Genomic DNA, 25837 nt, shown 5'->3' on the forward strand with positions numbered 1-25837 from the left:
CTTCCAGCATCAAGCCCTCCTCGTATCTGGACCTCCGTCTGGACAATCCGACAGCCTTGATATCCGACATAGAAGAAGGTTTTACATTTAGTGTCGGATCATCCAGTCTCGACTCTCCTTGTATGAGCACTAGTCTGTATTTTGGCAAACTGAGAAAGCGTCTATAAAACTATTTACAGCGCTGCTTAAAGCAAAAACATAAAGATTTACATTTTCATTTGGAAGTTTTCACCATCGGTTCTTCTCTCTCTGATGTATTCAAGAAACACTTTCTTCAGAAACTACACCTGCTGTTTTGTTTTCAGCTGTTTGAGAAAATTCCTCCAGAGAACCAGCGTCATTAGCGTCTATGATGTGTGGTCTTTATTCACCTGTCCAACACTAACTCTGGCGTTTGTTATAAATATTACAACTGACTCGGCTATCTAAAGCCGTAGACATCACCCTGTTGCCTTATTACTGCCCCGTGCCCTCAGGCTGCTCTCAGCACATTGTTGTCAGAAGCAGCGTAGAAAGTCTGTAACAAACACAGTTCAACACCTACAGCTGGACTTTAACTGTTGTGAAGTATTCTACCAACCACTTTCTCCTCACCAGGTTAGAATAAGTTGTCCTGGAGAGTTCAAACCAAGTCACCTGCTGTTTGGACTAATCCAGGACTTCAGCGTGAGGTCACGGCCGAAGCTCTCACAAGACAAATTAGACTCGTATTTTTAACTGTCAATAATGCGCTGACCTTGTCACCGACGCGTCACGAACACATCCGTCACCATTTATGGTTCAATTAAAATGCCATTCTAAATTATTTATCAGTCAGAGGCTTGCTGGACCCTCACACCTTAGATGAGAGGTGGAGGAGGTGGAGGTGGAGGTGGAGGTGGTGAGCAGGTATTTTCTCCTCCAGCCAGTATAATAATATAATATAATAAGAGTCTACATAAAATAATAAAGATGGATGTTTAAAACCCTGTCGTTGTTGTTCTACTGTTTGCTCTAAATTGCTGTTTAACCAACAATATTACCTTCATCCCAGTTTGTATATCAAATCCAAAACCACGTTTTTTCATTATCTGTTTTAAATTATGCATCAGAGCAACAAGAGAAGCAACAGCAGGGAGGTCACACGTTCTCAGACCGGACACTGAAATACGTGGCACAAAATGGAGATTAAATTACTGAGTAAATATTTTGGTTAAATACAAATGACTTGGTTGGGAATTATTAACAACAATAATAACAATAATAATAATAATAATAATAATAATAATTTTTATTTATATAGCACTTTTCACAACAGGATTACAAAGTACTGCACAGATTCAAAGAGAAGTTTAAGGAAAACAACATTAAACGACATTAAAAGAAGTAAAAAGCAAAAAAAAACAAGACATAAATAAATAAAAAATGGTGAAGGTGAAACACAAAAAGCATGAAAGACAATAAAACAATATAAAAATATATAAGAAAAATAAAACCAAGTAAAAGAAGTCAATTAGAAGATAATAAAGGAATAAAACAGTCAGAAGATATAATGTGCTGCCCTTAATGCTGCCACTCAGAAGTCCACTCATAGAACAACTCCTGTAAAAGCACATCTGTATAAATGTGGTTTTAAAAGAGTTTTAAATGAGGACAAAGTGCTTTCAGATCGTCTCAACTGTCTTCGTCCTGAACATTTACATTCAATAAATACAGACGTGTGAAGAATGGTCAGAGAAATCCTAAAATCCACCGACGCCAATTACACGTCTGTCGATTCGTACAAACACATGATGATGATGTGATTGTCACAGGCGACACACACACACACACACACACACACACACACACATCCGCCAGTCGATGAACCCATTCACACTCTCCCATCTATCATCACCTCTGTGTTCCAAAATTAGTCCTGTGTGTGGGCTTAAATTGGCCAAGGACAGCAGAGATGAAAGATAGCCTATAATGAGGTTCCTCCCTCAGGAATCAATGTGTAGCTTTGTCCCAGGGGCCACTGAAGGTTGTCTGTAAAATCAGTCCAGCGCCGGGTCCGAGGCGGCGCATCCGTCACCTTGGCGGCGCGTTGATGAGCAGGACGGAGGTTCAAACAACATTTTGGGACGTCCGTCGGTGCCGAATTAATTAAGGTATAGGTGAAGGTTTGGCTGATGCGCTCGTCACGCCGTCTCCTGCTGGTATCGCACGTTACCGCCCCGATCACTCCTCTGCATAATCAAATTGCCCTTTGGGAATCGGATGACTTTGTGTCTGCGGGCGATGATGCAGAATATGATGATCAGCTAAAGCAGGTCTGACCTTGTGTGTTGGTGTAATCATCCCCCCGACCGATATGAATCTGTAACATCAAGGATGAGCTCTCGCTGCTTTTGACAGACGAGAACAAAGAGTGCGAATCCATAATCTTCCTCATGTTCTACAACGTTTACTTTGTACCTGACCTTTATGCTGTAATTCCAGAGATGCTTTGTGAAGCTAATTATTATCGAAGCCTAATTGAGTGGGTGTTTAAGATGCTGTCGAGCAGGATTTTGCAAGTACGCAAACAGAGGATGAGCCCAGATAGGGATCTTTGGGATGCTCTCACAACTTGGAGAAAGAGGAAACCTGTTTTTGACGTTTTCTAATTTGTTCTCTCTCTCCTCCGCTCTGCTCTCTCTGCAGCCCGTCGGCTCTGAAGCCAGGCAGCTGTGTGGGGCACCGGGTCTGGATCCTGCTGGCCATGACTCACCTCACCCTGGACTTCTCCGTGTGCAGTCCCCTCGGTCAGGGTCTGGGGATCAAGCTCACGCCTAAACCGGTGCCTCGCTCACGACCTCGCTTGCAGCCCCTCTGGGACACGCCCACCAAGCTCCACTGGAGGACGGTGAGCCCGTTGGCCCGCCGGCTCCTCAACCCTGTCCCTCCACTGCAAGACAGCAGGGCAGGACTAGGGCAGAAAGTCAAGGGCCAAAAGCATCGAAAGCCAGCGCATAAAGGACAAGCGGCGTGTAAGGAGTGCCGGTTGAGGTACTCTCACATAGAGACAGGTGATCCTCTGGCTGTAATAGCAGAAGCTCCAGCAGCTTTATCAAGTGGGAGGTTGTTAATTAGAGCCAGGAGGCAGCTCAAATGGGACAGCTACGACAAGTCTCAGGAGGGCCGGACTACCACCGTGGCTGGATTTATTGACTGGGGACCCACAGGCACAGATAGCATAGATGATGACGGCAAGCCGGATCCCAATGTAACGCTGTCCACCAGGGCCTCAGTTACCACAGTGGCCGCAACCACTAGCACTACAACCAGGCTCTCCCAAAGGACGTTAACTGTGGTGACCACCCCAGAGTCCAAAAGCACCACCAAGCCCACTATCGGCATCACGGAGACTGTCAAACCACCAAAGCCATACGGGGACACACCAGGTAAGACACAGACCACTGAGAAAGGTCGTCATTTAGGGTGAAGTGGTTTTTTATTGAGAGTAATTAGGTTAAAAAAAAAAAACTGTTTCTGTCGCCTTTACTGCATTTTTTTTCTTTTAATCACACAACCCATGACTAGTTGAAATGTTCCTTCAAAGTCAGCAGCCTCTAACCCTGTGGTTCATCTTCTGCAGGTTGTTGGTTTAACAAAACAATCAAAGAGTTCATTTGCAGAAACTCCATTTTGTAGATTTTCAGAAAACGTATTTTCGTTGTTGTTCGCTTGAGATAAAATCAGTCAAACTGAAGCTGAGTGGATGTGACTCAGTAGAAATGACAACAATAGAGATGACTTAAGTTTGATTGGTATTGTCTCAGGTAGACGATGGAGAAGTGGGTTTTCTGAAGGTTTGTGTGGATGGAGGGATCTGCTTCAGCAACTGAACTCTTCAGATGTTCTTCCTTTGTTCAACCTTTACGTGTCGACTAATTCCAAATCCATTAAATGCAAAAACAATGATGTGACGAAGAGGCTTTTGTTCTGGGAGGTTTGAATGAATCTATTTTGAAATGCGATGTGGTGTCCAAGGTTATGCTGACACGTGTCTGGTACCTGTGAATACATCAGTATGAATACATCCAGAATGAGTCACGCATTCATGCTACTGTCCAACATGGACGAACCCAAAACCAAACAGCTGATGTTTAGGTTTGCTGTTTTAAAACAAAGAATGGAGGTTCAACAGTGTCTGTAGGAGCTAAAATTCACAAAATGCTGAATGCAAAATGCTTTAAAGCTGATTATGAGTCCAGCTTGTTATCAGTTCCAACAAACACGCCCGGTGTGTGTTCACATCTGGGATCTTATTCCACCGGATGGGTCACGTTTCTAATGAAGCTCCATGCTGGCAGGTGAAGGAAGCCTTTGGTCCGGCGGCCGGGAAGTAAAAAACTAATTTACAAATCAACCGGAAAGCGAACGTACCAACTCTGGGATTGGACCAGATGTGGTAACGGGGAGTGGCCAGTAAGAGTTGTTGTTGTTTATGGCAGTGGTCCCCAACCACTGGGCCGTGGACCGGTACTGGGCCGTGGGTCATTTGGTACCAGGCCACACAGAAATAATAAAAAAAACGTTTTATTGGTTTGTTTTTATTTCCAGCAGAGTCTGTAGTGGTTTCATTTTGAAAGATGACGAGCTCGTCTGTCTGTGCTCGTTTCCTGAACTTGACGAAGCCTTCAGTCGAAATTATTAAAAAACAACAACAAACATCTCAGGAGAGCTTCTTTGAAACGAGGGAAAGACTTGACAATGAAACAGAAGAAAAAATAAACACATATTTAGCAAATAGTTTTATTAGTTTGTGAAACTTTTAAATAGAAAAAAATAATTTTTTTGTGCACAATGACTGAAAATGTTCTTGCTTAAAACCGATCCATGGTTCAACAAAAGGTTGAAGAGCGCTGATTTATGGAGTTCATGGTGACCCTAGATGGACAGAGACAGACGGATGTTTTGCCCGTTTGGTGGCAACAACATGAGCCGATTAACAACTCGGCTTCATCCAGTTTCAGAGACATCAGGCTGATGTGAACATGACGTCATGTCTGTGATCACAGCGTCCCTCGTTAAAACATCTGATGCACTGCTGCAGCATATTAGCGCTGGACCTGAACAGCCAAATAGCCGACTATTCATTGGCTGTGCTGGAATTGGAATATCCCCCTGTTCAGAACAAATACCCAACCGCCACCGCGCGGCGCCCCCAGATATTCGGGATATTTGTCATTAATTGGGGCCGAATATCCAGAGAACAGGAGTTGCTATTTGGACCAGCCCACCAGCATATCTGGTCCTTCTGCCCCTTAAAAATTTTAAAGACCGACCACACGAGAAACAGAACCGTGTTAATCAGCTCATGTGCACCACTAAACGGGCAAAGCGTCGCTCTGTCGCTGTCCATCTTGGGTCACCTCTTATTGGCCGCTCCCCATCACCATTTCTGGTCCAATCCCAGTCGGTTCATTCCCTGTCCGGTCAATTTTATTTGTAAAAGTGTTTTGGGAGTCGGAGGCCACCGTACTTTGGTGATATGATCTGTAATGCAGGTTACTGTGGGCTGTGTTGTCGCAGGACGACGGGGTCGAAGCATCATGAGAACAGGAAGGCCAGAAGTACGGGAGTGAAGTTGTCTCCTCTCTTTCTATCGAGATAATAAAACCGTTTCACCTTCTAACTGCGTGTGATCGACCTACTTTTCATGAATACAATATTGCAGCTTGTGGAAATGGCCCCTGATTCACAGCCTCCGTCCTTGACCACCGTGAACATGGGCAGGTGGGAGTTTTATGGGCGGCCGTCTGTGCCGTGTGGACACACAATGCTCTGCCAGGGATATTAGATGTACCATTTCATTAAGTCTACGAGGAACAGGACTTTCTAAATGGACCATACAGCTACTCATAAAACATAATGCACACGTAGCAGCTTATGAACGAGAACTACGCTGATTGAAGTTAATAATGTCGTGAAATTAGGCACGAAAAGGTACGAGTGATCAGAAGTTAGTATGTCGTAATAAAAACTGTGTAGAGGCTCAGATCGATGTGGTGCAACAACAAACAGAAACAGGATCACAAGTAAACCAGAACCGGTATCACTGAGCCCGTCACGTTAATGACAAACGGAGCGCTGACCGTCAAACACGCCTGTAAAAGTAGGTTATCATGTACACGGCACAAACATACGTGATGCTGATGTGACTGAGCTGCACCTCATCGTCCCGTCAGCCTCGTCGTGATCTCTTCATTTGGTTCTTCATCGGGAGGTGACTGTGAGACCACCTGTGATTGCGTTGATGACTTGATATTGTATCCTGGAGGAAATCAGTCGCCGCCGCTAACTGATAAGGAAAGAAAGTCGGAGTTTTTTCCGAGTGAGTGCACATTATTATACCGCCAAACAGACTGTGTCTCATCAGAGCACATGAACAGAATCGCTTCTCAAAACTTGCCTTCGCCTTCACAGCACATGAACCCGAGTCTACGTGATATTAGCCCCGAGGCAGGGCATAATTGCCACACTGACAGCAAAAGTTAAGCTGCTGCAGAAGGCTTCACCGTGTCTCTGTCTCCTACCCTAATGTCTCCTGCTTTTATCTCCGAGGAGGACGCATTATATCCAATCTGTGTCTGATTAATGCAAACTTACATTCAGGGATATAAACACCCACAACTGGTCGTCTCAATCAGGCTGAGGCGGTAATCAGAGCTCACTTTAACTCACTCACACTCCTGCTTCAGTCTTATGATGATTACGGCGCCTTGTTCGGTAAATCTAAACGTCTTCGTCTCACACGGGGGTATATGAGAGGAAATTGCTTTTGATAAACACACAGAAGTATCGTACCCGACTCAGAACCGCCTGTCATCCACATCCAAACAGAACAACGGTTAACCGAAGCCCCTGAAGCAAAACACTGATTAATTACAACTAATTGGTTTTTAAGTCAGAACAACATCCAGTGGAAGTCGTTCCTGAGACAGTTGAACACCTAAACTCTGGTTTGAAGGGAATAAATTAATAAAAAACAAACGAGGCCAAAGGAAAATCCTGTTCTGACGAGTTGTGTGTTCAGATTTAGTGGTTTAGTGGTGAATGCTTTGGGCTTCACCAGGCAGCCGGATGACAGACAGCGAGGCTAACAGCAGCTAATACGTCAGCGGCTCGGACTAAAGGCTGCTTTGGTACCGCTGGACGAAGAGCTGAAAGTTTCAGCACTGGACCAACAAAAACAAGTCTGGTTCAAATCTGAACAGATTTAAACAGAGACGATGTGTTTAACTGTGAGAGTAGGAGCTGGAGATGCTCTGAAACATGCAGTAAAGCCTGTGTGTGCAGAATGTGTGTTTGCTTCTGTGTCTGCAAAGACTCAAAGTCATGGATGTTAGGATGCATGTCGTGTGCACTCGGCACTCGGGTCTGTAGCTGTGTGTCGCGTGTTTTCATTTTGCTTTGATCAGCGTGAAGAGAAACGTCCACGCCAACCCGAGACACCATCAGCTGAAGCTTAACGCTACTGCTCATGTCCTCCCTGTTGTAATCTGAGTATTTGCAGTAATCAGAGCATCACTGTGCATGTAAGCTGCTTCGATTCCCGTCTCTCTGACACACCTGAGCTCGTCGCTAACCTCTGGGAGAGGTGAACCGGCCACCCTGACATCCACAGCACTGCTAATGACAGTCTCAGTGGGAGGCAGCAGAACGGCTTTATTATGGATTAAGTGTTTATCGACTTGATTGGTAGAATTGGTACGTCTGTAAAATGTCCAGGATCATTTACGACACGTTATCAGTCTACCTCTGCTTCTGTTCTACCAGCAGCATGAACTGGATACGACCTGGTCATTCATATTCTTCTTATTTCACTTTAATGCTTTAATGCTGCAGCTCAGATGATACATATGTTTGCTATTGAGGCCACCAGTACATGTAAGGCTACGGTAGATGCATTAAATGGACTAAATCTCTATGACTCATTAATACTGTAGGCCAGATGACCCCCAAGAAGGATATTCATTACCCCCCAATTAGAATTCCTGATCTATGATGAGCAATAACTTGTTCATGCATTAATGCGTTAAAAATTAATGTGTTAATTCCACAGATTCATCTCTTATTACATTAACACTTTCATTTGCTTTTGAATGAATGAATTGAATTTATTTCGAACAAATGAACGAGAAAAAAATATAAAAACAACAGAAAATCATTTTAAAAAGAGACAAAAAGAATAATAATAACAACACATAATCACATCAGAATACTAACAAGTTCAAAAAAGGAGTGGAAGGAAGGATACACTTTTAATTTTGACAGCCTTAATACACGTTTATTTGATAAATGTAGGCTTTTTTAAAAAATTATTTTCATTTTTTACATTGATCTGGTGACCCCCTGAAATTATCTTGGGACCCCCATGGGGGTCCCGACCCCCAGTTTGAGAACCACTGCTGTAAGCAACCAGCCGTGAGTGTACTTTCCCTCGGCCCCATACGGCATCATGACAGGAATTATCTGGTGCTGTCATAATACACCGATGGTGACAGGGCTGCTGCCTGCCACTGGGGGCAACTTCAGGTTCAGTGTCTTCCCCAAGGACACGTCGGCTGTGGAGGGGCGGGGCATCAAACCGCCAACCGACAACCTGAGTCGGGCAAACTCCAAACAGCCTGCTGCTCTACGTACAAGCGCTGTAGATGCCCTCAACGGTAAATCGTGCAGCTTCACGCCCGACTGTGGTCGAGTGTGATCATCGATGAGGCGCTGACGAGGCTCAGGCTGCTGCATCCGCCTCACATGAGGACAGAAACGTTAGCTTCAGAGCACGAAGAGGGAGCTGTCAGGATGCTCCATCTCCTGAAATGAAATGTCTCTGCACATTGAGTCAGACGCTCCCACTGCACGTTAACACACACACACACACACCTACACACACACACACACACACACACACGCACACACACTGACCAGTGTCCTTGTTGGATTATTTGTGTTGTGAGGGGTTTCATCACCATCACACCACCGCTGCTGGTAAATGTGTGAAGGAGGGAACCATAAACTTTATATCTGCACGCTCACCACAGCATTAGATGATTTACACGCTGGTTTAAGTTGTTTTTTTTCTTGTACCGTGACATTTTGCCAAATATTTTGGTCGGGTTGGAAACCAGCTAGGTAGTGAGACGGGGAACGGACATGACAGCTTGCCACAGCTTGTCTGAACTGCACTTGTTGACTGTAGGCTATGTGTCTTAACTCCCACTCACTGCTGGCATCGATAGCGGAGGACAACAAAAGGGACAACACGTTGTGTTACTGGTGAGAATGAAACACTTTCACGATGAAGGTTTTGTTGCACTTAATCACTCGAAAGACCTTCAGCAAATCGCTTAGCCCGCTTTCTGTCTGACTTAACCATCCATCATCTCTACACCTTCATCCTCACTAGGGGGCGGAGCCTATCTCAGCTGACTCAGGGTGAAGGCAGGTTCACCTGGACAGGTAACCAGTCTATCACAGGGCTACCGTTCCCAGGTGTCCTCACTGGGACGCTAACCGGCGACCGTCTAGCTGTGAGGCGCTAACGGTGCTAACCACTGCTCGCCCTCTAACATAACTCGCTTAAACTATTCTCACGTCATCTGTCAGCGCATCCGTTCAGGTTTAATCACATGCAGCCTCAGACGACTAATTCTGTCATCATGCTCTGCAGGACGCCGGCCATAGTGGTGAACAGCAACACACAGTCCAGGCTCGGTGATGAATAACTAAATATAATATGTAAATGTGCCACCAGTGCGCATACTTGACACCTTGCATATGGATAGGTGTTTACGTGGATGCTGCTGCTCCTAGCGGATGGCTCCTGTTGACCTGATGGCGCTCTGGCCAACGTGGAGGCGAGGGAGGAGGTGGGTGGGGGTGTGCTGCCTCCAGATGCTCACTGATTGTTCCCGGTGTTTGTGCTGCTAGTAGCTTCACCCCCCTCTACTCCACGCAGATGGAGCTGTCAGCTCCATTATGAATATCACATGATTAGAACTCCAGTCAGCAAAGCCGCCGCTGATAACTTGGGTCTTGTTAGGTGGTCTGAGGGCCGTGAGGTTAAATATTACAGGTTCATGTAGAGGCGGCAGAAGGTACCACGTTACTGACGGATACAGAGAATTACAGGTTGTTCCTTCCTGAAACACTCGTATGCAGTGGATGTTAGAAATACAGTCAATAATCAACCCTCAACAATCCTAAACCTGCTATCCGACAGGTTTTAAGGAAAAACCAACAGAACCCATAAAAACAGCCTTAACATAGCGACAGCCTTGGATTGTGACTCCGACATGACATTTAATGTCACCAATCAGGATGACGGCGTATTATCTGACTGAACAATCCCACAGATTGGCTACGTTCACACTGCAGGACTTGATGCTCAATGAGGATTTCTTTGTGACTTCCTTCACGTTTCCAGTTCAATGCGACTTGTATGTGATCTGCTGTGTGAACTTCATACGAGCCAAAAGTGTCCCGCATGCGCAGAAGAGGACACGACGACGTCACACGCAGCGAGCGCGCTCAGTGTTTATGGAAGTAAACATGGATGGTAACGGTGGAGCGTATCTGCCACTCCCCCGCCGCCACCGATGGAGGAAACAGAAGTGTGAGCGCTAACTAAACTAGCATCAGCAGCCAAGTACTGCCTGTGTGTTCTGGACACTTCCACCCCGTCAGAGCGCTGCCCCGGGGTGGAAGTGTCCCTCGACCGGGACCAATATTCTGATATTTATCTTTAATTGGATCTGTGTTGTTCAGACTGTCATAAAAAGACCAGATACAGGTCACATAGGGGCAAAAAAAACATCAGATTTGGGTCACTTCAGCTGCTGTCTGATTCACCTTAGATGTGAACTGACGGCCCGTGTACCAGCTCACCGGTCAGTTAGGCTGAAGTCCAGCGATGCGTAGTGTTCCAACAACACACTAGTTATTATAACAACTATGAACAATAATGAACAACTAATGAGCCTTCCAGCATCAAGCCCTCCTCGTATCTGGACCTCCGTCTGGACAATCCGACAGCCTTGATATCCGACATAGAAGAAGGTTTTACATTGAGCGGGTCTTTAAAATGAATCCGTCCATCTGGCACCGATTCCCATCATGTGATCAAGTCGGTGAAGGGAGTGGAGGGTTAAATGAATGGAGTAAATAAGTAAGTCTCCATCCACTGTGGAGCAAAGCGAGCGCATTTAAAATGTATGTTAAGTGTCTGAGGAATCTATTTTTAAAGGATCTGGCTGTGTGAACGCTGTGATGCGGCGCTCTGACCTGCCGTGGACCTGGAGAGGCGTACAGTGCTGCCTCCTCAACACCCAGGAACACACAGAGACGGAGAGAAAGCGCTTTTCCCAACAGTTACCATGGCAATCCAATAAAACTGCCATTACTCTCCGTATTGACTCTCAATAAAGTGAGTAAAAATGAATCTCCTTTTCTCGAGCGTTAAATCTGGACTTAAATGCTGATTCCTGGTGACAGGCGTGCCGAGTCAAACCCCCTGTCCCTGATTTACACAGAACTCAGCCAAGAGGAGATGAGCGGGCTAGACGGAGCAGATGCTGTTTTACTTTCTGATTCTGCGGCTCCTTCTTCATGGCTTGACACATCTGCCTTCAGGAAAGGGAAGTACAGATGTTGACTGAGGCGCTGTTTTGGATGCAGGAGATTGTTCCGTCAGTCACAGGAACCGAAGCAGAATTTTAATGCGACTCCTCGTTGAAATAATTTGACTTTTTGTTGTTCTGTTTGCGGTGTTGTTGACAGGAGTTGGACTCAGAAACATTGCAGCTGTGTTTTAGAACCCATTCACCTCCTAAACAGTTCAGCAGAATCCCTCCTGTCGCCGTCGTGACAGCACACGGAGAGCAGGACGGCTGTTTGAGCAGCGACGCCACTTTACACCCACCTGAAAATTGCAGTCATTTTCATTTGTCTGCTGCAGGATGAGCTCTTGTGCGGCCCCCGCTGGTTCTGATCCAGACCCGTGTGTTTTCCTTTAAGGGGGGCCGTATACTTGGGCTTCCACTTTTAACGTTTGCCATCCAGCTGGACTGAAACATGCAGCTCTGACATTGAGAGGAAATGCGTGCGGCGTAATTGTTTGTGATCTCTTCCTCCCCTCGCCGTCCGTCCTGCTCCCCTCTCAGCCTCTCCTGCGTTAAGTGTTTCAGATTGCTCGGTGACTCGGTGGAAATCAGCCCAGATTGACACCTTGACACCGACGTTAATTGGCAATTCCTAACCGTCAGCTGACAGCCTTTGATGGAAGTCCTCTCCCGGCCCGTTCTGCTCAGGTGCTCGCTCGCCGGTAGAGGAAACGTCGGACGGGTCGCGTTAGCGTGCATTGAATACGTCTGAACGAATGCACTTTGTGGTGAGTGGGCGGCTCAACCTCTATAAGCAGCAAGTCGGTTTTACAAATGAGGATCTTTTCTATATTTTTCAGGAGCTTTTAAGCAAAAAACTGCGTCGGCGTCAGTGCCATTAGCTCTGAATGGCTCTGTGCAAGGAACGGCTGACGTACAGCGACTCATACATGCATGCATAGCAATTAAATCGTCATTTTCCTCGTCGTTCGTCCAGCGCTGGCTTGTTGGGGAGGCTTTGTTCAGAGGACTGCTGTCACATAATTCACCAGTTGAACCGCAGAGAAATAAATCAGGGATCCAGCAAGGTAAAGGTCTGGGATATAAATGGTTTGGCTGCTAAATGCTACGGCTGTCCTCTAATTGCATTGCTCCCTCACAACAACTGCATCACTTCAGCTCTCATATAAAGTTTTAAACTTAACATTTCAAGTCATCCGGCACATTTTTCATACAAATTAAATTCACCACAAACAGGTAAAATAAATAAAACGAAAACAAAACGACGCGCTCCCCCAACATCCATCATGTTATAAATTAAACACTCAGAAACATTGAGGAAGTGAGGAAACACCGTCATAAATAACCCATAGCACAAATAAAGCCTTCATGTCAGGGTGCCCGTGGAGCTTCACATTATGCAGCGTCCTTCTCACCGCCTCAGCTGTCACCGAACCCCGAGCCAAGTCCACAGCGCTCTGCTTTCAGAGCTAAACCGTGCAAACAGCGAACCGTCGGCGGCGTCATCTGAGGAGAACGACGCCTCCTGGGTCCTGTGAAAACTCAGTTTCCCCGAATAACCTGAGAAGTCTTCTCCACGTGGAGCCATGATCCGGTCCTGTAGTCCAAAACTGGGAAAGTTCTGGTGTTCACAGCTCAGTTCACCGACATGTTCGTGCAGTCAGGTTAATTGTTCTCATATTTTTTCAGGTGTATTCACTTATAATACACTGACTTTCTGCATCAGGGCACGTATGTTCAACAGCTTTTCTTAAATATTTCTTCTTGATGGTTCTTCATTGTAGCTGATGTTGCACACGGCTGCTGCTGGAACAACAGGAAGCAGTTCTAATAGCAGGATAGCGTCTTTGTTGACAACATAAATATGGTAAAAATGTCAAATGCATCCCACAATGTTTTTATTAAAAGGAGTTTTATTCATAGAGGACAACAGAAAGTATCACTGCACTGCTGTAACATGTTCTGCTGGCATGTTTGAGTGACAGGATGTTTTTAGGACATTTTGACATGTCACACAGGCACAGATGTAAAAAATACAGCTAATGATGCCTGAATTTTATTTAGGGTTAGGGTTAAGGTTAGGTTTATTTTATTTGGCTGCCTCAGTGTCTCATTACTAAACTTTAATGTAGAACAGAACAACCAGCTAAAAGTTTCCAAGGTCACAGAACAGCCCACTGTAATTAACTGTTTATAATTAATCATTTAACTGAAAGGAAAACCACATGCTGTGTATATATATGGCAAGAATTCTGATTAGAAATAACCTTTAAGATCTAGTCACAAGTGCCAGGAGCTACTGGCCTCATGTCTTTTATTATACAGTCGAGACTCGATAATCCGACACTAAATGTAAAACCTTCTTCTATGTCAGATATCAAGGCTGTCGGATTGTCCAGACGGAGGTCCAGATACGAGGAGGGCTTGATGCTGGAAGGCTCATTAGTTGTTCATTATTGTTCATAGTTGTTATAATAACTAGTGTGTTGTTAGAACACGACGCATCGCTGGACTTCAGCCTAACTGACCAGCGCGATTGTGCACGTTCCACTTCCACCCCGGGGCAGCGCTCTGACAGGGTGGAAGTGTCCAGAACACACAGGCAGTACTTGGCTGCTGATGCTAGTTTAGTTAGCGCTCACACTTCTGTTTCCTCCATCGGTGGCGGCGGGGGAGTGGCAGATACGCTCCACCGTTACCATCCATGTTTACTTCCATAAACACTGAGCACGCTCGCTGCGTGTGACGTCGTCGTGTCCTCTTCTGCGCATGCGGGACACTTTTGGCTCGTATGAAGTTCACACAGCAGATCACATACAAGTCGCATTGAAGTGGAAACGTGAAGGAAGTCACAAAGAAATCCTCATTGAGCATCAAGTCCTGCAGTGTGAACGTAGCCAATCTGTGGGATTGTTCAGTCAGATAATACGCCGTCATCCTGATTGGTGACATTAAATGTCATGTCGGAGTCACAATCCAAGGCTGTCGCTATGTTAAGGCTGTTTTTATGGGTTCTGCTGGTTTTTCCTGTCAGATAGCAGGTTTAGGATTGTTAAGGGTCCATTATAGAGTCACGACTGTATTATCTTGTTTCAGAAGAGCAGCTATAAATATATTTTTAAGACACTTATAAGCGCTTATATCAAGTCTGATCTGCACATGGTCACACTTTACGAGACATTCAGACGTTATGAGCATGATGAGCGCAGTGAGGCTGAACCGTACGTACAGTCAGGATGGAGGCCATAAATCCCAACAAACAGATTAAATCATGTGTTATATGAGACTGTCACATTTCATCCATCGTAACATGTTTAGTATTATATATCGTTACTACAGTCACACGTCCAGTTCTGTCTAAAAACACAAACATGACGTGTCAACGCTGCCTCATGCACAGTCACTGACTCCCATTGAGTTTTCTGCATCCAAGCTGCTCTTTCATTAAAAGTCGGTGTCGAGGGGAAATGTAATTTAGCAGCGAAGCTTTGTTGACATGTTCATCAAACAGTCGTGTCACAGAAGGTCTCATTTATTCCTTGCTGGGAGCATTGATGGCGGCTCAAATCCCGTCGCCTCCGAGGTCACCAGCCCTCCTCTCTCTCCGGCCCGTCCTCCCCTCTCCCTGCTTCTTTGTTTGGCAGTGATCTGACCAAACAAAAGCTAACTGAGTATCTCTAAAGCAAGGTGACTGCCAAAGGTGATTTTTCAACCCGGCTGCCAGGACACAATGAGTTTTAGATGGCCAGGCCAAATGTTCCTCCCTCCAACTGGCAGTTTGGGATGAAAATAGAACTGGCCTCTGCTCTCAGATTTGTCACCCGTGTCATTATCTGCTCTATTATCCCTGCACTCTTAAACGCACTGCTCTGAAAATTAGATTGTAATGGACTAAATGTTGTGTTTGTGTTGCTGGACTTGATGTTCTTGGGTTCATTTGTTTCATTAAAAGCTGCGGCGGGAACGTCTGGCAGCCTGAAGGACACTTAATGAGCTGCTTTGACTGAAATACCCTGAAAATATGTAACGCGGCGTCCGTGAGCTGCACGTGTTTCCTCCTGAACAAACTGGTCGAGGCCGCCTCACCTGTTTGGAGACGCTCATTCATCGATGGCAGTTTGTGATTTGCTGGTTTAAGTTGCACTTGTTTGTCTGGCCTGAGCTTCACAGGGCGGCTGTGGTTCAGGTGGTACAGCGGGTTGTCCAATCATAAGGTTGGTGGTTCGATCCCCTCCACAGTCGAAGACCCTGAACCCGAAGTTGCTCCCGATGGCAGCTCTGTCACCACTGGTGTGAATGAGAAACCCATGACCATCAAACCAGGAGCAGCTTTGGGTTCTCCTGTCCTGCTTCGGCGTGACATCGGCCGTAGATGAAGCGGTTCTCAGCAGACATGTCAGCTATCGATCAAGGTCGAGGCCGAGCTCCATTATTCCTGATCTTGGACAGATGTTAATTTATAGCTTTCAACCTAATCGACGTCCGCCTGAGACCGGCGGAGGAGAGGGAGGCAGGGGGATCAGCGGGAAATGCAAATGACTCCCCAGATAAGCTGCCTTTGCCTCGGCGGGGGGACGGTGACTGCAGGAGGAGGACTTCCAGGAGACATCATTAGGATGACCCGGTGCGCCTTTAGCTTGGACGCAGAAGTTTATCTTCTATATGAGGAGGCAGGAAGGCAGAGGAGAGGCTGTGTGTGGTTTGTTTTTTTCTAAATGTGACCGAGCAGCAGTTTCCTTTTGAGCCGTTTTCCCGAAGACAGATTGGCTTGGATCAGCAGCTCGGCAGCTGGCTGATGGAGAGGCGAGATGCAGACGGCCCACGTGGACGCTTTCATCATGACCGCTTTTATTTATTTATTTATTTATTTCCGTCCTCCTGCGTAATGTCACCTGCTGCAGTGTGTCATTGTGTCCTAGCTTCTATCACTCACCCACACACACACACACACACACACACACACACACACACACACACACACTCGCTAACCTGGCAGTGCAGGAGGCTCGCGCTAATCCTCGCTTTAGCAGTTTTGTTCAGTTCTGTTTGTGGATTACTGTCCTCTGGCCAAAGTGAGAGATCAGCACACATGGGAGTCTTCAGAGTTTAAATAAGAACAACACTTTTTCTACGTTAGTCATACAGAACAAAGGCGGCGGCGGCGTGGGGAAAATCTGGAAATAGCTCCTCCTTTAAAGAATTCTCGTAATTCTGTGGCGCTGTTCAGAAAGCTTATCAGAACAAACCCACGGACCAGAGGACCAGGACAGTGTGAGAAAATACGATTAGCTGGTTTTCACTGGTTGGAGGCTGGTTGGTGAGTTTTCTGTTCTAGGATGGAGAGAAGTTCACATAGATCTCAGCCCAGAGTATCATGGATGTAGCAGCAGGTTCAGATACTTTAAGACATCCATCCATCATCTCTACACCTTCATCCTCACCAGGGTCATGGGGGGCTGGAGTCTATCCCAGCTGACTCAGGGTGAAGGCAGGTTCACCTGGACAGGTAACCAGTCTATCACAGGGCTACACTTAGAGACAGACAACCAAGCACACTCACATTCACACCTACGGACAATTTACAATCACCAATTAACCTCAGCATGTTTCTGGACTGTGGGACAACATGCAGACGTTATTGCTGAGCGAAGGCATTTCCTCACAACACAACACATTTGGTTCAATAGACTTCATACAGTAAAGCCCTCCGAGGTCTAATTATGTCCCTCGTTAGCCTTCAGGAACGCAGTCAGCACTGCAGCACCGCTACAGACGAACACAGAAAGAACTACAGAGGCCTCAGAATGGTAGAAATCCTCAATTCAGCAGCAAACGTGAGGATTGTGACCCATCGTATAACCCGGCGAGTCTCAAACTGTTTGAAACACGACCCCCAAGATAAGTTTGTGTTCGTGACCCCTGATTAGAATTCCTAATATCTCATGAGTAATAACTTCAAGCATTAATGCGTTAAAGATTAATGTGTTAATTCCACAGATTCATCTCTTTACATTAACATGTTAGTTTACTTTTGAATGAATTAATTGAATTTATTTTGAACAAATGAAAGGTGAGAAAAATATAAAAGCAAAAGAAAATTATTTTAAAAAGAGCAAAAAAAAGAATAATAATGTAATCAAGTCCTAATATTAACAAGTTCAAAAAGGAGTGCGAAGAAGTAAACACTTAATTTTGACAGCCCTGATGGACATTTATTTGATAAATGTAGGCTTTATTTTATTTTATTTATTTTTTTGCAATGATCTGGTGACCCCCCACGGGGGTCCCGACCCTCAGTTTGAGAACCGCTGAGTTAAAGGACACCAAAGCAAAGCTCAAAGAAGAACAAACCACAAAGACTGTAAATAAATGCAATGTTTTGGTGGTGATTTTACCACTTCTAGGAGAATAAAACCTGCTCAGTTTTCACACCAGGAAATCACACAACGCAGCTTTAAGCTACTAAATGTGATTCACTTCAACATGTCTAGCTTCATGTTACCATGACGTCTTCTTCTCACCTCCAACATCCATTGAACCAGCTGTCTGGTTGCGGTGAGGTGGTGGTTCATCCTGGGAGTGGATCTGGTTTAGCTCCGTGGCTTCTCTCTAGAAGATCTGGATCTAACGTTTGTGTACGACAACAAAACCAACAAGCTTGTGTTTCATGTGTGTGTTCGTTGTTAGCATTCCTCCCTCTTCTGAGTGGCAGCGCTACCTGTGAAGATCAGCTTTTGATCAAATATTTCATTTGATATCGTCAGCCCTATCAAATAATTTGCTCCCATTTAATGTTTAACTAAAAGCCTCCAGGCGGTTTCTAAAGAGAGACTTTGAGGTGAGCGAAGGTTAAAGAATCAGCTGTTCATGTGTGGATGAAAAAGGCTGGAGTTTGTTTCATGATGTGGGAATAATGAGCTCCATGAGAAGACGTATTTATCCGTCACAGCTGACTGGACTGTCATGGAACACCTCATGTTGTCATTAATACCTACTGAAGAACAATAAGGCTCTGGTTGTTATTTGCCTTTTTCCTGTAAAACTTTGTGGAGAGCTTTTATGTAAAACAAAGGAGACGTAAAGTGAACGGTGATGATAATAATTCTCTGCTCTCATGTCTGTTTCCATCTTTTTTTCCAGGTTTGGCAGTTCACCAGATAATCACAATCACTGTGTCTCTCATTATGGTTATCGCAGCCTTGATCACAACGCTCGTCCTTAAAAACTGGTAGGAAAGATTCCTTTACTTTTCATTCACCGTCGCTGCTCAGCCTCGCTGTGCTTCACAAATCACACATAACCGAAGGCACAAGGTATGATTTTATGTTCGTTTCTTGTCTTTGGTGCGTGTTTTTGTAGCTGTGCGCAGTCTGGAAATGGTCGCCACAATAGCCATCAGCGCAAGATCCACCAGCAAGAAGAAAGCTGCCAAAACCTGACAGACTTCACGCCGGCCCGGGTGCCCAGCAAGGTGGACATCTTCACTGCCTACAACGACAGCCTGCAGTGCTCACACGAGTGCGTCCGGACTGCCGTGCCCATCTACACCGACGAGATGATCCAGCAGACGCCCGTCTACAAGACTGCTTACAACGGAAACAGGTACGGGTTTAGGACCGAGTTCAGCCGAGACAAACAGAACCCATAAAAACAGCCTTAACATAGCGACAGTCTTGGATTGTGACTCCGACATGACATTTAATGTCACCAATCAGGATGACAGCGTATTATCTGACTGAACAATCCCACAGATTGGCTACGTTCACACTGCAGGACTTGATGCTCAATGAGGATTTCTTTGTGACTTCCTTCACGTTTCCACTTCAATGCGACTTGTATGTGATCTGCTGTGTGAACTTCATACGAGCCAAAAGTGTCCCGCATGCGCAGAAGAGGACACGACGACGTCACACGCAGCGAGCGTGCTCAGTGTTTATGGAAGTAAACATGGATGGTAACGGTGGAGCGTATCTGCCACTCCCCCGCCGCCACCGATGGAGGAAGCAGAAGTGTGAGCGCTAACTAAACTAGCATCAGCAGCCAAGTACTGCCTGTGTGTTCTGGACACTTCCACCCCGTCAGAGCGCTGCCCCGGGGTGGAAGTGTCCCCCGACCGCACCCAATATTCTGATATTTATCTTTAATTGGATCTGTGTTGTTCAGACTGTCATGAAAAGACCAGATACAGGTCTCATAGGGGCAAAAAAACATCAGATTTGGGTCACTTCAGCTGCTGTCTGAACGTATTTACCTTTGATGTGAACCGACGGCCCGTGCACCAGCTCACCGGTCAGTTAGGCTGAAGTCCAGCGATGCGTCGTGTTCTAACAACACACTAGTTATTATAACAACTATGAACAATAATGAACAACTAATGATCCTTCCAGCATCAAGCCCTCCTCGTATCTGGACCTCCGTCTTGAACCTCTTCATGACGTCTGTATGCGCTGCAGATTGCATCATAAACGGAGTCTACTGGTTTAATTATTATGGACCACACAGCTCGATCAGTTTAAACTGGGATGAGGATCAGTGTCCTCACAGTGGTGGTTTCATGAAGATAATTGTTCTCAAATTCTAAAACATAGAAAATCTGCAACCAGAGCCTCTTGTTCTGCTCCTTGCCTGTTATTCTGAGCTTCAGTCAGAGGTACGCTCGACCACATTCACACATAAATTAGTTTCCTTTAGTGCCGTCGCCTCATTGCTCATCCATCTGCCTCACAGCCAGCTGAACGGAGCACCTCGGTACACTCAGGCTGCAAACACACACATTAAAACGTTCCAGCGATGCTGTATAGACAGAGGGCAGCCGGATCTCTTTACAGAGCCGTTCTCTGTCTATCTCCCTCTGACAGGATTTCAGACGGCACACAGGTGCATCTATACGCTTTGAAAACGTCAGTTCCCTGAAATCATGTAAGGTGATATCAGTGAGCTGCACTCGAACGCGCCGTGTTTACCAACCAGCTAATCTGTGCTGCTGTTACACCAAAGAAACAGGAGAGAGATCTGACGCTGCTGAGTCATTGGTGCGTTTAAACGGGTGACTCCGTGTCGCTCTTTGTGATTCACACTGACAGGTGTGTTTGACGTGGAAGCCGTCGTACGAGCAGCGTGACGATACGTTGGTATTGACAGAGTCGGTAACGCCGACCGTCATCTGGGCTGCAGGGCCGGAGGGACGTCGCTGTGTTTCTGAACCCTCCGACAGTCATTAAATTAGCAGGAAGGTTAATTCATCTGGGCTGAACGCTCCAACGTGTCTGCATTGGTTATTAAATGTTATGGAGGGATCGCTAGCTCGGTTATACCACCGGTTCTCAAACTGGGTGTCGCCAGATCATTGTAAAAAAATAAAAATAAAGCCCACATTTATCACATAAATGTGTATCAGGGCTGTCAGAATTAAAAGTGTACAGTTCTTCCAACTCCTTATTTAACTTGTTAATATTAGGATTTGATTATATTATTATTCTTTTTTTGTTCTTTTTTAGTTTATTTTTTCCCTTCATTTGTTTAAAATAAATTCAATTCATTCATTTAAAAGAAAGTCAACGTGAATATGTGGAATTAACACATTAATTTTTAACGCTTTAATGAATAAAGTTATGACTATCAGGGGGTCACGAACACAAACTTATCTTGGGGGTCGTGGCTCAAACAGTTTGAGACCCGGCGGGTTATACGATGGGTCACAATCCTCAGGTTTGCTGCTGAATGGAGGATTTCTATCATTCTGAGGCCTCTGTAGTTCTTTCTGGGTTCGTCTGTAGCGGTGCTGCAGTGCTGACTGCGTTCCTGAAGGCTAACGAGGGACATAATTAGACCTCGGAGGGCTTTACTGTATGAAGTCTATTGAACCAAATGTGTTGTGTTGTGAGAAAATGCCTTCGCTCAGCAATAACGCCGCATAAGAATCAATCTGGTTACTGACGGCTAATTGTATGTAAAATAAACAATCAGTGGCGTGGTATCCATCAGCATGAGTCTAACGTCTCGTTTACCCAACAGGCCCTCCCCCACCGAAAGACAACTGATTCCTGTGGCCTTTGTGTCAGAGAAGTGGTTCGAGATCTCCTGTTGACGAGCTGAAGGCCTTGTTCGTGTTCCGTGGGTGGAAGAGACTTCCTGAATTCACGCTCTGGTGGGTTCTGTGCCACTTTGTTCCTCTTGCAATTCATGGCCTGAGCTTTGGCCACCTCCATCCCCATGGTGATGCTGCCCCACTTTGGGAATAGAAGGGAACTTGGCATATGTTTGTTATGTGTGACATGGTTCTGCTCCTTCCCATGTTTGTGTGCCGTAATAAAATAAATCCAGTTCAGAGCAGCATCACAGGTTGAGACGAGAGACCGATCATGTGTAGAAGTATTCCTTCAGTAACATTTGCTGCTCTTATTCTTATGACTGAACCTCGTCGTCTTGAACGTCTCCAGCGGCGGAGGGGCACTTCCATTCCACTCGTGACACATTTCCATACGTGGCTAATGTATTCCAGAATGGCCCCCGCAATTTGAAATTCAAAGCGTGAACGTTAAACACATGCTCCGGCCCGGCAGTGTTGCCGAGAGCCTGGGGGGAGGTGTACCGTTTGCTATTGACCCAGATTTTAAAAAGGAATAGATCGCCTGCAGGTAACACAGCGAGAGGACGCGGCCTCGCCGTTGTCTGGACGCACATTAGTCTCAGCCGGCGCAGCTTTCCACGGCGAGCTCCCAACGCTGCCGTCTTAGAAGACACAAGATCCCTTATTATCTCTGCAACCTAATGTATTTCTGAGGCTTAAGTGTACGTCACAATAGGCCTTAAGAGGACTTATTTTTAATACAGCGTCGCCCTTTCATGCGGTTTAGGAACGGCACTGGGTCGCATGATACCGGTTCTGTCTGTGCTGCTTGGTTTTGCTCTGTAATCGGGTCTAATTGGGATTTTGTTCTCTCCACAGGATCCAGTTGAAAACAAGACACACACACTCACACACACACACACAGAAAAACAGCTTCTTTTTTTGTAAAATAGCGTGATCACTCTTTGGACAGTGGTGAAGATATTTATTTTTCTAGAGATGACAAGCGGAGCAGCCACAAACGCTGCCCCGTCTCCATGTTTCCAGAAACCTACAGTCATTTAGATATAGAGTATATATAGATATATTTACAGGACGTATGGAACAAGACTACTGTGGACGTCGCGGATGTCTCAAGGAATAAAAAACATTTGACATTAGACGGAGGAACCCAACGGGCTGCTCTGGGTGGAAGATGAACTGTATTTCTGAACAATGTGCCAATAATGCCACTATGTGCCACAACCTGGATAGATGGAAGTTTCAACAAGAACAACCGACGGACTAAACGAAGAGCGCTCTATTAACCCTGTATCAACTCCAATTACATTTGGTTTTCTGTTTGGTTTGTTTTTTGATTTATTTTTTAAAGAAATGTGAAAGTTTAAAAAAAAAAAAAAAAATGCTACAAATGTATTTGAATATGTTTTGAAATAGTTTTAAGAAATGTGTCGCAAAAGATATTTATACGAAGCACTATTCTATTAGCCGGGGAAGAGATGGTGGACGAGTAGAAACGGTATACGCTTTACTGAGTAGTCCATTTGATTCTGTAGGTCCCATTTTAAAAAACAGGATAGATATTTTTTTACACCGAAGGTTCCCAACAGTGGAGGTCCGACCGCTATTAATGAAATACTCCCACCTCAGCTGAGACGATGACAAAGAAACCATCTGAATCCAACGCCCACTTCAACTGTGTGTTACGGAGGAATTGTACTAATGAAAAAAAAACCCACAAAAGGCTTCTGTGGTACCAACAGGTCCCACAGCAGCATGTCCAGATGGAATACGACTGCATGGAGCTGGACAGGACGCTCACGCTGTCTCAGGTCTGTCCAGCTCGTTTGCACACTTCGTATTGGTCCCAACAGCTGTTTGGGATAAACTCTAATGAATGGTTGCGATTTAGAGCCGAGCCCGCCACGATAAAGGGTGGAACAGATTTAATTTGAGCTCCACATTCAAATAATTCATGAGGTAATTTGCATAAATAGCAAAGAGATTGAAAAATTAATCCCTCCACAGATAGTAATTGAATATCCCCACCCCACTGCCAGATTGGTTCACTTTGGAATTTTTTATTTTCTTATTTTTTCTCCTCCGAAGCCTAAAACTCTGAATTATACTCAGAAATTCAACATGAGCCAATTTGTCGAGCACGGAACATGAAATTATCTTCAGTGTTTTTCAGCTGTAACTGAAGAAGAAGCTGTGAAGAAGCTACAGGGTGTCCCTCAGGATCGAAGCGATCGGTTTTAAAAACAGGATGGAAATAATTCCCTCACCGAGAGCGTGGTTACGGTCAGCGCTCTGCGGACGCCACGCGGTTCTCGAGGACGACGTTTCTAGCATATCAGAATCTCAGCTATCACAGCCAACAGGACGCTGGGTGTCGCGCACAAAAACAAATCGATTTGTGCCAAAGAAAGCGAAGCAAAAAGTTCTATTTGGTTCTTTCAAACACCTTCAGAGTGTTTTGCTGAATTAAAGGGATTAAGACAGGCCAATCAGCCGCCACCAAATTGGTTTAAACTATCTCCTAAGTCAAGGTGAGGGAACTCCGAGGTGAGGACGGACGGTGAAGCTCTCCCGGGAGCTTCCTAGCACTAATAGTTTTATTATCGACTTCAAGCTCCGACAGACAGATTCCCTTTGTGCTACGAGGCTTTCCCAGGAAGCCGCCTACTGATCTACCTGTTGTTGTGCTGTGGGTTTGTACAAAGCACAAATACGATTCTGTAATTGTAAACGTTTCTGGCTGCTGACAGCAATATGTACAGATTTAAACGGTGGCGGGTTTTACTGGGAGCTCTGGTGACTCCCTCTGGTGGTTTTTAGACAAACAGGTTGTCCCAGTGAGACGTGTACATGTGAGCCATTCAGGAGGTGTCGAGATGGCTTGGGATAAACACTGTGGTGCAAACCCCCCATTCCTACCCCCCGCTTCGGCCCGATCACGACATGAAGACCACCTCCACTCATGAATGACCCATACCAGTCCAGCCTCGCCTACGTCAGGCTGCGTCGCTTCTTTGACATAACATATATTTTTTTGAATGAAAAGTGTTATCTTACTAGTCAGAAGGTTATGAAACTTACTGTATATTATACACGTGTAAATGTATTTTCTATATATTTGCTTCTATTTGTGTACAGGTGTGTTCTATTTTTCAAGGCCTCTCCCGTTTTTGGGGCGGCTTCAGCTAGGTCGGGGATAGTGTCTTTGTTTACATGTGTAACTACGATATTTCTTTTCAAAAACACAAAACTAACCTTGTGCCAAGCTTCTTACCTGCACTTTCAAGCAGTACTTGTATTATATCTTTAGCTAACCAGTATAATACTTCAGTAGACGCTGCAATAGTTCAGAGACGGGAGAGCGACTTCCAGGTTAAACGTCTGAAAGTGACAGTGGTTTTACAAACGGTTGTGTTGTGATCATATCTTGGGTTCTGCTGTGTTCATGGTTGGCTGGGAAACCAATGACTTCTTAAACATCATTTCCATGAAAAAAACAACTTTAAATCCAACAGTAGCTGCCAAGAAACCAACTAAACTTGATGGAGACTGGGTTGCGTTCATTCGTCAAACTCCTCGTTTTGTATTTGTACATACACGCCGCTGCCGCCCCAGGATCCGTACGATCAACCACGTAACCAGAAACTCACTATTAGCATTTATCACCATGTGACAAATCAGGGAAAGACATTTACAGAAATAATTGTGAAAGGAAGATGGTCTGTGAAGTACACTGTCTGTATTATTTACCTTTTTTTGATGTGAACGCTAAATCTTCGTGGTTTTAAAAGAAAAGAAAACAGGGCCAAGATCAGAGTTGATGAGGAACTTTCTTCACAGTTTTGGTTTATTTTAGTTTCTGCCTGGTGTTTTAGGTGATAGGTATGTTGGGTGTGTTGTAGACAGATCCTCCATGTTAGGAACAGGACAGGTCGACATCATACCTGCTGGTCTTTTAATGTTCTCGTGTTAAGCTCAGAGCTGCTAGCGTCGCTGGAGACTCATCAGCCCCCTTTTTTAGCGTCGATCCAGTAAAGAGACGGCGTTGTGTCCATCACGTTTCCTCACAGCTTCACTGACGGACACGGTAAGGTATCGGACAGAACCTCCAGTG

The 25837-nt window shown here is 45.3% G+C and overlaps 1 protein-coding gene across 1 annotated transcript in view; it reads left to right on the forward strand.

Annotated features, from left to right (window-relative positions):
* The window catches only part of ajap1 (adherens junctions associated protein 1), a 52652-nt gene extending 30030 nt beyond the window's left edge, over positions 1-22622 (forward strand). The window contains exons 2-6 of the mRNA XM_008285084.1: positions 2668-3407; positions 18774-18861; positions 18993-19235; positions 21648-21780; positions 22582-22622. Of these exons, the coding sequence (XP_008283306.1) occupies positions 2668-3407; positions 18774-18861; positions 18993-19235; positions 21648-21720 (1144 nt within the window). The 3' untranslated portion in view covers positions 21721-21780; positions 22582-22622. The remainder of the gene's footprint in view (positions 1-2667; positions 3408-18773; positions 18862-18992; positions 19236-21647; positions 21781-22581) is intronic.
* The last annotated feature ends 3215 nt before the right edge of the window (positions 22623-25837 follow it).

Source organism: Stegastes partitus, unplaced genomic scaffold (assembly GCF_000690725.1).
Source record: "Stegastes partitus isolate 25-593 unplaced genomic scaffold, Stegastes_partitus-1.0.2 Scaffold386, whole genome shotgun sequence".
NCBI classification, from domain to species: Eukaryota; Metazoa; Chordata; class Actinopteri; family Pomacentridae; genus Stegastes; species Stegastes partitus.